This window comes from Typopeltis vanoorti, chromosome 3 (genome assembly GCF_054136105.1).
Source record: "Typopeltis vanoorti isolate ZY-2024b chromosome 3, IOZ_Tvanoo_1.0, whole genome shotgun sequence".
NCBI classification, from domain to species: Eukaryota; Metazoa; Arthropoda; class Arachnida; order Uropygi; family Thelyphonidae; genus Typopeltis; species Typopeltis vanoorti.
Genome location: NC_143551.1, coordinates 78,042,477 through 78,055,588, shown reverse-complemented (window position 1 = coordinate 78,055,588; position 13,112 = coordinate 78,042,477). Strand labels below are relative to the sequence as shown.

General features: G+C 38.5%; 1 protein-coding gene across 5 annotated transcripts in view; it reads left to right on the top strand.

Annotated features, from left to right (window-relative positions):
* The window catches only part of LOC150108301 (sodium- and chloride-dependent GABA transporter 1-like), a 213,845-nt gene that overhangs the window by 176,214 nt on the left and 24,519 nt on the right, over positions 1 to 13,112 (top strand). For all 5 annotated transcript variants that reach the window (XM_090390687.1, XM_090390691.1, XM_090390689.1 and 2 more), the window contains one exon: positions 8,871 to 8,973. In XM_090390687.1, coding sequence (XP_090246813.1) covers positions 8,871 to 8,973 — 103 coding nt within the window. The remainder of the gene's footprint in view (positions 1 to 8,870; positions 8,974 to 13,112) is intronic.

Genomic DNA, 13,112 nt, shown 5'->3' with positions numbered 1-13,112 from the left:
GAGAAGGATACACAGTAATATACTTGGATTTCGCAAAAGCTTTTGATAGAGTACCTCATGATAAGTTGACAGTCAAACTAGAGCAGATGGGGTTGGATATTAGATTAGTGCATTGGATTGGAGACTGGCTATCTGATAGGTATCAACAAGTTGTGTATGGGGGTGCAATATCCAGGAAAAGGAAAGTCACTAGTGGAGTGCCTCAGGGGTCTGTTTTAGGGCCATTACTATTTAACTTATATATTAATGATATGGTGAAGATTTGGATGGAGATATTCAGTTGTTTGCAGATGATGCAAAGTTGGGACGAACCATAAAGAGTAGTGAAGATGTTGAGGCCTTGCAAGAAGACTTGAATAAATTGAGTGATTGGGCAAGCAAATGGGGATGTGAGTTCAATGTTGCAAAATGTAAGGTTTTAAAATTTGGAAAACCAAGATGGGATGCAGAATTTATGCTTGGTGAGAATATATTGTTGGAAGTAGAGGAAATAAGAGATCTGGGGGTGATAGTGGATAAGGATCTAAAATTTAGGGGACACATCGCCAAAATTGTGAAGACAACACAAAGACTTCTGGGAATGATGCGGAGGACACTGACATGTAGAAATAGGGAGATACTTGTTCCAATGTATAAGGCTTTGATTAGGCCACACATGGACTATTGTGCCCAGATTTGGTCACCGGGTTTTCAGAAGGATGAAGAGATGTTGGAAAGGGTCCAAAGGCGAATGACTAAGGTAGTTTCTGACCTCTGGAATGTTGAGTATGAGGAAAGATTGAAAAGATGTAATTTGCAGAGTCTCGTGGAGAGAAGGAAGAGGGGAGATATGATAGAGACCTACAAGTTGGTAAGGGGTTGTTATAGGATCAATGGTGGAGAAGTTCTACAGAGAATAGTGGGAGATCAGGGGAGAACCAGAGGTCATCCCTGGAAACTGTATAAGGAGGGTGTGAGTAAGGGAGTGAGAGGCAGGTTTTTTTCGTGCAGAGTTGTGAGTGATTGGAATGCCCTGCCTGAGAGCGTGGTGTCTGCAAGTAGTTTGAATGTGTTTAAGACACGGTATGATGAGATGTGTGTGTAAGATAAAAGGACCTCCTAGATGAGTCTTTGACTCCATGAGGTCTTGTTTTAATAATAATAATAATAATAATAATAATTATTGCAGTCTTTTTTTTTTTTCCTTCTTTCCAGTAAATTTTGTTGGACTAAAGCTAGTATAAAACAGCATTTAGTCAGCTGAGTTCCAGAATTCAGCCTCTTGTTTGTTCGTTAATAGAGGATGGTTAGTTAGAATATCTGGCTAATTTGCATTACAACTTCTAAGAGATCTTAGCATAGTTATTTAGTGTGTGTGTGTGTGTGCACACATGCACATGCATGGTTTTATATATGTGTTACCACTAAAGCTCGAAAGCCGTTAATGTGCACATTACCTAGCTAATCTGCAGATTAACTGATTTGCTACATTAACGTGCGGAATCAAGAGTTTTCCGCATTTTACCATGCACGTAAAATGCGGAAAACTAGGGAAGCCGTTAATGCGTAAAAGCACATTAACGGCTTCCCTATCGTTAAAGTTCAAAAGTTTGTTTCTCTCATTTCCTTTCCCTACTCCTTCCCCCCTCTCCCTCCACTTTTAGTTTGGTTTCGAAAGTGTCATATGTTTTGCAAATTCGTTTCCTTAATTGTAATAATATTTTAAACCATTTGATTCTTTGTATTATAGTTTTTTAATTGATTGATGATTGATTCTATCAACTAATTTGTTGATTGTTTGATTGTATTAACTTCATTCTTTAGATATCGAAAAATAAATAAATACCATTATGTTAATTTAAGCATACAGAAATGTTGCTGTTGTTCCAGCAAAGATCTTATTTTCACTTTAACGAGTGCCTAGTAGGTAATGTGCAGATTATCTAGGTAATTTGCAGCTTACCTAGGTAATTTGAGAAATGAAACAATTTTCGGCACTTTAACGGATCACCCTAGTTAATCTGCACAATACCTAGATAATCTGTAGAATAACTGATTTCTGCACTTTAGCAGTAACATATATATATAATGGAAATTATATATATATATAACATATATATATATATATATATAATTTCAAAACGATTGAAACCAAGATTGTTGAAAAGATATATAGATGATATTTTATTGATTTAGAGCCACGATCCAGATTCACTCCAAGAGTTATTGAATCTTCTTAACAACCAACATCCTAGGATAACATTTACAGCAGCACTAGAAGTTAACAGTTCACTTACTTTTCTTGATGTAAAACTTTCTTGTTCAACTGAAAAACTAAAAATCTCTATCTACAGAAAGCCTACACACACCAACAGATATCTTTATGCTCAGTCCCGTCATTATCCACCTCAAAAGTTGAGTATTATTTTAGTTTAGGAACCAATGCACATACTCTCATCAGCAATGAAGAAGTAATCCCCAAAGAATTAAGCAGTAGATTTCTAAACTCTTGTTTAATCCTCCTTCACACTATGCTGAAGAGAGTAATGATGTAAAAGGTTATATCACCATTCCATGTATCAGCTCTATTTCTAACAAATTGGCAAAAATCCTCAAGAAATATAAGATTCATACATTATTCATTCCCTTAAGAAAGTTTCAATCCTGGCTTTGACAAGTAAAACTTAAACATAACAATTTGAAATATCCAGGTGTGTACCATCTTTAGTGTGGCTGTAATTCCCATCTATTATTATTATTATTATTATTATTAAGAGAGACCTCCAGGGAGTCAGACACTCATCAAGAGAGGCCACATACTACACACACACACCACCTATCATACTTATTCTTGAATTCATTCACACTCTTGCTCTCACGACATCCAAAAGCAATCCATTCCAATCATGCACCACCCTCTGAGAGAAAAATCTAGCCCTTTCAGAAGTTTGTAATTCTCAATCATATCACCCCCCTCTTTCTCCTGTTTGCTAGTGTCTGCAGTCTACAAATTCTCAATCTGTCTTCATAATCAGTATTCCACAAGCTTGATATCATTTTTAAAACTCTCCTTTTTACTCTCTCCCTAATATATCAGAATCACAATGGAAACCAGGAGACCAGACCTGCACACAATAGTCCAAGTGAGGCCTTGTAAAGAGGTAAAATAACATCCTTATCTTTACATATGAATGTTCGTTTCAGCATTATAATTATCTTTTGAGTTGTATTTGCAATCTTTGCCACATGACCCCTGAACTTCAACTTCCTATCTGTTAACACTCCAAGATTCCTAGCCTTATCAGTTTCTTCTAGCCTAATCCCACTAATATAATACGACATTGGATATCTAATCATGCTGAAGTGAATGACTTTACATTTACTGACATTGAACTGACACCCATTTTCCCATGCCACAATTCCAGTCTATTCAAATCATTCTGCAAGTACTGCATATCAGCAGCATTCCTGATTACCCTACCCATCTTTGCATCATCAGCAAATAGCTGTATGTCACTTGTCAAATCCTTTCCACTATCATTAATGTACAGATTGAATAACAGTGGACCAAGCACTGATCCTTGTGGCATACCACTTGTTACCTTAAACCTTGCAGACTCAGATCCCCCGTATACCACTTTTTGATATCTGTCAGTCAGCCATCCTATTATTCATGCTAATATTCTATAACCTAAACCCATTTTCTCTAATTTATGCAACAGTCTACCATGCTGTATTCTGTCAAAAGCCTTAGCAAAATCCAAAAGTATCTCTATATTACGGACAAATGGAAAAATCAAAGAACATCTCAGAGATATCACCTATGGTTACAGTGACCATATGTCCTTTATTTAAGAGGGCAGTCCTTTATTTCACTGCTCTGTCCTTTAGATTTTTTTTTTTTCTAAAATGGCCATTTTATGGCCACAAAATATATTGAAATAGTAAATTGAACATTGATGCCAACATATTTAAAGGTGCAATTAATAAATTTTACCAAACTTGCATTGATTATTTAAATAACCTAGACAACTCTTTCATGGAAATAGAAATATTTGAAGCGTTTTGTTCATTTCCAGTCACTGGAACTTATATATAAATTACGAAGAACTATTTGAGGAAGTTTTGTGTATTAAAAGTTATATCACCAGTAAAAAGATCAAAGAATAGCGACAAAACGACAAGTCCTGCTAACGTAGATGGGTTGAAAATTTTAAATATTTCATATATTTTAAATATCTCAACTCATCCCAATAGGGACGGGGGGGGAGGAAACTCCATATGAATAAATAAATAAATATTTCACAGATAAACAGGTATCTATTAAAAACAATGCATTTGTACCAAAATGAAACTTTGACATGAGCTGTATACAGGTTTAGTAATTTTTAAAACACAAACCTGATTTATTAAAAAAATTTCATTCTTGTGAAAAGTATCAAAATTAATTTTTTTAAGTATGATTGTTTATAATGCTATGCACATGCTTATATTTTATAATAAATGTTATAAAGCTTTTTAGTTTTAGTGAAACAAATAAACGCAACCTGCTTTTTTGTTATGAAACAATTTCTGATTTGTCCTTTATTTTCTCAAAAAAAATATGGTCACCGTACCTATGGTAGAACCAGGCTATGCCCTTATCCAGTCATGTGCTTAATTCTTTTTACTATTACTATTATTACGGGCAACTCCAGGGAGTCATTAGACTCATCGAGGGAGGCCCCAAATCATATTCATCACAACTATTTGACATTCATACAGTATCTATCATATCACGCCTTAAACTCATTCACTGTCACAGAATCCACCACAGACTCAGGGAGCGCATTCCACTCATTCACTACTCTAAAAGTAAAGAACCCAGCTCTAACACCTTTACTAACCACACTTTTGCCCAGTTTCCATGGATGTCCCCTAGTCCTCCCACAACCAGCCCTGTTCTCAAAAATATCTTCTGAATTAATTTTATAGAAACCCTTCAGTAATTTGAATGTCTCAATCATATCTCCTCTTCTCCGCCTATCAACTAATTTTTGCAACCCACAAATCCTCAACCTGTTCTCATACGGTTCATTCCACAGACCTGCTATCATCTTGGTCACTCGCCTCTGGATCCTCTCCACCTCCTCCCCATCAAGAAGAAACCTAGGTGACCAAATCTGAGCACAGTAGCCTAGATGGGGTCTTATCAAGACTCGATACAGAGGAACAATAACCTGCTTGTCTCTGCTTGTCAACGTATTCTTCAGCAACCAAGTGATTTGATGAGCTGTTTTGGTCACTTTTGCAATGTGTCCCCTAAATTTCAATTCCTTATCTACCAGCACTCCCAAATCTCGTGCCTCATCAATTTCCTGGAGCACGGTTCCACCAATGCAGTAAACTGCCGCCAATCTTTTCACCCCAAAATGCATAACCTTACATTTTGCCACATTAAACTGACATCCATTCTCCTTAGCCCAGACCTCCAATCTATCCAAATCATCCTGCAAAATTTTGACGTCATCTGCATTCACTATTGCCCTGCCCAACTTCGCATCATCCGCAAACAAATGAACTGTTCCTCTCAGATCATTTCCTATATCATTTATGAACAAATTAAACAGCAGTGGCCCAAGAACAGATCCTTGTGGCACACCACTAGTCACAGGCCGTCTTGTGGACTCTACTCCCGAGTAAACCACTCTCTGATAACTCTCCGTCAACCACCCTCCTATCCATCTCACCAACCCTATGTCCATTCCCCATCTCACCAACCCTATGTCCATTCCCCATCTCACCAACCCTATGTCCATTCCCATATGCTGCAATTTACTGATTAGAATTCCATGTGGAATCCTGTCAAAGGCCTTGGCAAGGTCCAGTAGAATCTCCGTAAACCCATTACCCTTATCCAGTTCAGCCGTCACTGTGTTATAATACGTGAGCAAGTTACTGAGGCATGACCTACCCTTCACAAAACCATGCTGTCCCCGATACAGTATCCCATTTTCTTCTATCCAATCTTGTATTTTCCTCTTGACTATTTTCTCTAAGACCTTGACAATGATTCCTGATATGCTAATCGATCGGTAATTTACAACAGCAGTCTTGGAACCACCTTTATGCAGTGGAACTATTTTCCCCTCTTTCCACCCGCTCGGGACTAACCCAGACGCGAGACTGAAATTAAACAAAATGGTCAAGGGTACTGACAATTCTTTAGCTGCTTCTCGTACAACACGAGCTGGTATACCATCCAATCCCACAGATGTATTGACATTGAGGTTATGCAATAGACTACTCACCTCCACTTCATTAACCACAATTCCCGTATAATCTACTGGTTTATTCGTTTCTGCAATGCCACCACCTGTATGATATACTTTTGCAAAGTGCTCACTCAGTAACTCAACTATCTCAACTGATTCAGTTACCTCCCTACCATCGGCATTATTTAAAATCAATCTGCCATGTACATTTTTCCTTTTACTTGCTACATATCTAAAAAACTGTTTAGGATTCTCTTTAGCCTGCATGGCCAATGTTCTTTCGTAATCCTTTTTTGCTTTTCTTACCACACTCATCACCCTTCTGGCCTGCGCTTTATACCGTTCATGTGCCTGCCGGTCACCCTTCTCCTTAAATTCCGTCCATAGTTGTTTCTTTTTTTGCAACTCAAGCTTAATGGTGTTATTCATCCATTTAACCCCTACTTGATTTATTATTTGGACTCTAGGTATACAGTCAGCCATTGCGTCATGCAAGCACTTCTTAACTACCTCCCATGCACTATCAACTTCTAGTCCTTGCAGTTGTACATGCCATGGCACTGAAGCAATCAAACTCCTAAGCTTGTCATACTTTCTGAACCGATAATTCCACATGTACCCTGTCTTAATTGAAAATTCTGCACCTTTAGCCACCTCCCAAGTTAAGACCCTATGATCACTCTCACCGATTGGTGGCAATGTGGTCATATTTGTTACAGCCAAATCCTCAGATGTAATTACTAGGTCAAGCACTCGCTGACCCCTAGTATTTTCCATTACATGCTGTCGCAGATAGTTATCCCTTAATAACCGCATAAAATCCAATTCCTTCCTCCCGTGTGTCCTCTCCTCACTCCAATCAATGCGACCATAGTTGAAATCTCCCATAATAATCACCCTCCTTCCACCCATTTCTTCTATTTGCTTGTGCATACTGTCACCACCATCTTTTCCATCATCTGGTCTATAGCAGCACCCAATTGTATATTTAGTTCTGCTAGCCACAATCTCACACCAAATGGCCTCAAATGTGCTCTTTTCTCTACCCTGCAATTCAACTTCTATTCTCCTTGGCTGGAGCTCATCAGCTATCATCAACAATACTCCTCCCCCCATTTTATTCTCTCTGTCATTCCTGAACACACTATACCCATCACATTCAATCCCACTAGTTATATCATCTACAGTCAGCCATGTTTCACTAATACCAATAACCTGTGGTCTGGAAGTGCCAACCATGGCCAAAAACTCTTCCTTCTTGTTCCTAATACTCCTAGTATTAGTGTACATGAATTTAAGACCTCCATTAGCCCCCAACCCTACCTTGATGCCTTATATTAACTATCCCACTCAGATTTGTTGTCCTTATTTGCTCTGGCATATTATATTCATTCTTACATTCAACTGCCTCCATAAGGACTGTATCTCTACTCCCACCCCCCTAACAAATCTAGTTTCCCTGAATTTGCACATCCACTACATTCAGCAACACTTTCTCAAGTCGTCTTACACCGTAACCATTCAAATGCAAGCCATCCATCTTATATAGATCCTTTCGCCCATCAAACTCACTCCACACATCCACAAATTCCACACCACTCGTCATACATAACCCACGCATAAAGTCATTTGCAATTATAGCCCTCCTTTTAAACATTTCACTGTCATACCGTGGCAAAAGACTAATCATTCTAACTCTCTCACTCTTTTCTTTTGCTACCTCAAACAATTCATTCAGGTCTTCTATCATTTCCATTTTATCTCCTTTCAAATCATTCGTACCTGCCACAACAATCATTTCTTTCACCCTTTCCTTTTGCTCTCTAATAGACGCAGTTACGTCCTTTATGGTCGCACCAGGTTGGTACGATTTTGTCAAATCCTCTACTAACACACCTCGTACTAACGAGTCTCCATACAGCACTCTATCCTTCATTTTGTTCATGTTCACATTCATACGTCTATTTTTCTTGTCATACCTTTTATTATTGGTTGGTTCATTCAGTCTACTTTTGTTCATGCACTCTAGCTGCTGTTTTGCTCTTTCTATCGCACTATTCAACAACGCGATCTCACTCAGTGCATCTATCTCATTCTTTTGATCCCAATGACCATCAATCTACTATACACTCAGTAGACTGAGATAGATCTGAAATTATTTACAAATGCTATGATAAACTTGAAAGAAAAATCTTAGAATTGACAGAAATTGCACTAAATCCTGTTCACCTTAATGTCAACCTCAGCCACAACCTTTCTGATTGTTATTCCTCTGTTATTCAGCTATGGTAGTCGTGAGACCATGTCTTCATGCACGAGAACAACAAAGCAGCTAGTCTGTGAATTCGTTCTAATGTGAGGAAGATGTTAATAATTTAGAACTTTGATGTACCCAAGTAATGTTTTTTATGTATCTCTTTTTTTTTTCTTGTATGTATTATGCACCCGATGAAGTCTTCTAGAAAGATGCCTTTGGAAATAAATCGATTATTTTCTATTTTGATATTTGGCTAAAAGTCATATAAGTTATTTTCCTTAAAACCTGTACAATAGCAGTTAAAACATAATATATGAAATATATATATATATATATATATATATATATATAAATAATAACTGTGGTATTTTTTTTTTCAGGGAGGAATGTATATTTTTCAATTAATGGATTTCTACTCAGCTAGTGGCATAACATTGTTGTTCACTGTCTTCTTCCAAACTATAGCTATTTCTTGGGTATATGGTAAGTGTATAAGTTCAGCACTGTGAATATTGTAATTTAGAGTGACATGACTCAGAAAATAATTTGAAGCCACAACCTTATCACCATCTTTATGCATTGGAACAATTTTACCTTCTTTCCACTCCCTTGGAACCTGTGCTGTTGTAAGGCTTGGCACGTGGCGATATGTCATCAAGTCTTATTGCTTTATTGACATCAAGGATATTTATTTCCTCAAATACCTCCTGCTCACTCACAATTAAGCCATCCTCTCCTATGTCCTCTACACTTAAGTTCCTCATGATTCCATCTTGATCAGGATGAAACACCCTTATAAATTGATCACTGAAGCTTCTACAGCAGTTACCATTCTACTATTTTCATCCATTAACATCATCTTACCATGATCATTCTCCCATCTACTTGCCACATATCTAAAAAAACTCTCTAGGGTTTTTATTCACCTGATTTGTCAATTTCTGCTCATACTGCACTTTTGTTTTCCTTACTAATTGAATCACTTTCCTGACTTGGTCTTTATACTTTTCATGTAACTGATTATTACTATTATTCATTCTGTACTGTCTCCAAAGTACCCTCTTCTTCCAGATTATATGCTTAAGCCCCTCATTCATCCATTTTACACCTACCTTATTCAGCTTTTTGGCCTTTATACATTCACACATTGATGCTGTTAAGTATTTCTTTGTCAGTTCCCAAGCAGCATTTATTTCCTTACCACTGAACTCCTCATTCCATTCTATAGCTCCAAGCTGTCTCCTAAACTTGTCATAATTATCAGCCTTATAATTCAACATATATCCTTTCCTCATAGAAAAAAGGATATATGTGGAATTATGTGCATATGGCTAGCCACAACCCAAGTGATTACTTCATGATTACTCTGGAGGAAAGTGTGTAACCCCACTCACAATTACATCCTCTGATGAAATGATCTGATGTTAAACTCATGATCCTTGTGTGCCCTTCTTTACATGCTGCTTGAGATAATTATCTCTCAAGAACATGAGAAATTCAATTTTTTTATTCCCAAATGCTATCTCTTCATTCCAATCTATACCACCATAATTAAAATTAATATTATTATTATTATTATTATTATTATTGTTCCGGGAAACTCCAAGGAGTCGACAGACTCATCGAGGGAGGTCCTAACATCATGTCTGGAACAACTATTCAACATTCACACAGTATCTATCATATCTTGCCTTGAACTCATTCACGGTCGTAGCACCCACAACAGACTCTGGAAGCTTATTCCACTCATTCACCACTCTCCAAGTAAAAAACCTAGCTCTAACACCCTTGTCAACCACGCTCTTGCCCAGCTTCCATGCATGGCCCCTAGTCCTCCCACCACCAGTCATATTTTCAAAAATATCTTCTGGATCAATCTTATAAAAACCCTTCAGTAATTTGAACGTCTCAATCATATCACCCCTCCTTCGCCTATCGTCCAATTTCTGCAACCCACAAATCCTCAACCTATTCTCATAAGGTTCATTCCACAGACCTGCTATCATCTTGGTCACTCGTCTCTGGACCCTCTCCACTTCCTCCCCATCACGAAGAAATCCTGGTGCCCATAACTGGGCACAGAAGTCCAGATGGAGTCTTATCAAGGCTTGATACAGAGGAACAACAACTTGCTTCTCTCTGCATGTTAAAGTATTTTTCATAAGCCAAGTGATTTGGTGAGCTGTTTTAGTTACTTTTGCAATGTGCCCCCTAAACTTCAACTCCCTATCCACCAGCACTTCCAAATCCCTGGCCTCATCAATCTCCTGGAGTACGGTTCCACCTATGCGATATACTGCTGCTATTCTTTTCACCCCAAAGTGCATAACCTTACACTTTGCCACATTAAACTGACATCCATTTTTCCTAGCCCAGTCCTCCAAACTATCCAAATCATCCTGTAAAATTTTGACATCCTGTGCACTCACAATTGCTCTACCCAACTTTGCATCATCAGCAAACAAGTGAACACTTCCTCTCAAATCCTTTCCAATATCATTGATAAAAAATTGAAAAGCAGTGGTCCAAGAACAGAGCCCTGCGGCACTCCACTCCTGAATAAACCACTCTTTGGTATCTCTCCTTCAACCACCCTCCTATCCATCTTACCAACCCTATATCTATCCCCATCTGCTCCAGTTTACTGATTAGGGTTCCATGTGGTATCCTGTCAAAGGCCTTGGCAAGGTCCAGTAGTATCACTGTAACCCATTATCCCTATCCAGTTCAGCTGTCACTGTGTTATAAAACGTGAGCAAGTTACTGAGGCATGATCTACCCTTCACAAAACCATGTTGTCCCCCATACAATATCCCAATTTCATCTATCCAATCCTGTATTCTTTTCTTGACTAATTTCTCTAAGACCTTGACAATGATTCCTGATATGCTAATCGGTCGGTAATTTACAACAGCGGTCTTCGAACCACCTTTATGCAGTGTAACTATTTTCCCCTCCTTCCACCCGCTCGGGACTAACCCCGACCCGAGACTCAAATTAAACAAAATGGTCAAGGGTACTGACAATTCATTAGCTGCTTCTCGTACTACACGAGCTGGTATACCATCCAACCCCACAGATGTATTGACATTGAGGTTATGCAATAGACTACTCACCTCCACTTCATTCACCACAATTCCCGTATAATCTACTGGTTTATTCGTTTCTGCAATGTCACCACCTGGATGATATATTCTTGCAAAGTGTTCACTCAGTAACTCAGCTATCTCAACTGATTCAGTTACCTCCCTACCATCGGCATTCTTTAAAATCATTCTGCCATGTACATTTTTCCTTTTACTTGCTACATATCTAAAAAACTGTTTAGGATTCTCTTTAGCCTGCATGGCCAATGTTCTTTCGTAATCCTTGCCGGTCACCTTTCTCCTTAAATTCCCTCCATAGTTGTTTCTTTTTTTGCAGCTCAAGCTTAATGGTGTTATTCATCCATTTAACCCCTACTTGATTTATTATTTGGACTCTAGGTATACAGTCAGCTATTGCTTCATGCAAGCACTTCTTAACCACCTCCCATGCACTATCAACTTCTAGTCCTTGCAGTTGTACATGCCATGGCACTGAGCCAATCAAACTCCTAAGCTTGTCATACTTTCCAGCCCGATAATTCAACATGTACCCTGTCTTAATTGAAAATTCTACACCTTTAGTCACCTCCCAAGTCAAGACCCTATGATCACTCTCACCGATTGGTGGCAATGTGGTCATATTTGTTACAACCAAATCCTCAGATGTAATTACTAGGTCAAGCACTCTCTGACCCCTAGTATTTTCCATTACATGCTGTCGCAGATAGTTATCCCTTAATAACCGCATAAAATCCAATTCCTTCCTCCCGTGTGTCCTCTCCTCACTCCAATCAATGCGACCATAGCTGAAATCTCCCATAATAATCACCCTCCTTCCACCCATTTCTTCTATTTGCTTGTGCATACTGTCACCACCATCTTTTCCATCACCTGGTCTATAGCAGCACCCAATTGTATATTTAGTTCTGCTAGCCACAATCTCACACCAAATGGCCTCAAATGTGCTCTTTTCTCTATCCTGCAATTCAACTTCTATTCTCCTTGGCTGTAGCTTATCAGCTATCATCAACAATACTCCTCCCCCCATTTTATTCTTTCTGTCATTCCTGAACACACTATACCCATCACATTCAATCCCACTAGCTATATCATCTACAGTCAGCCATGTTTCACTAATACCAATAACCTGTGGTCTGGAAGTGCCAACCATGGCCAAAAACTCTTCCTTCTTGTTCCTAATACTCCTAGTATTAGTGTACATGAATTTAAGACCTCCATTAGCCCCAACCCTACCTTGATGCCTTATATTAACTATCCCACTCTGGTTTGTTGTCCTTATTTGCTCTAGCATATTATATTCATTCTTACATTCAACTGCCTCCCTAAGGACTGTATATCTACCCCCCCCCCCCTTAACGAATCTAGTTTCCCTGAATTTGCACATCCACTACATTCAGCAACACTTTCTCAAGTCTTCTTACACCATAACCATTCAAATGCAAGCCATCCATTTTATATAGATCCTTTCGCCCATCAAACTCACTCCACACGTCCACAAATTCCACACCACTCGTC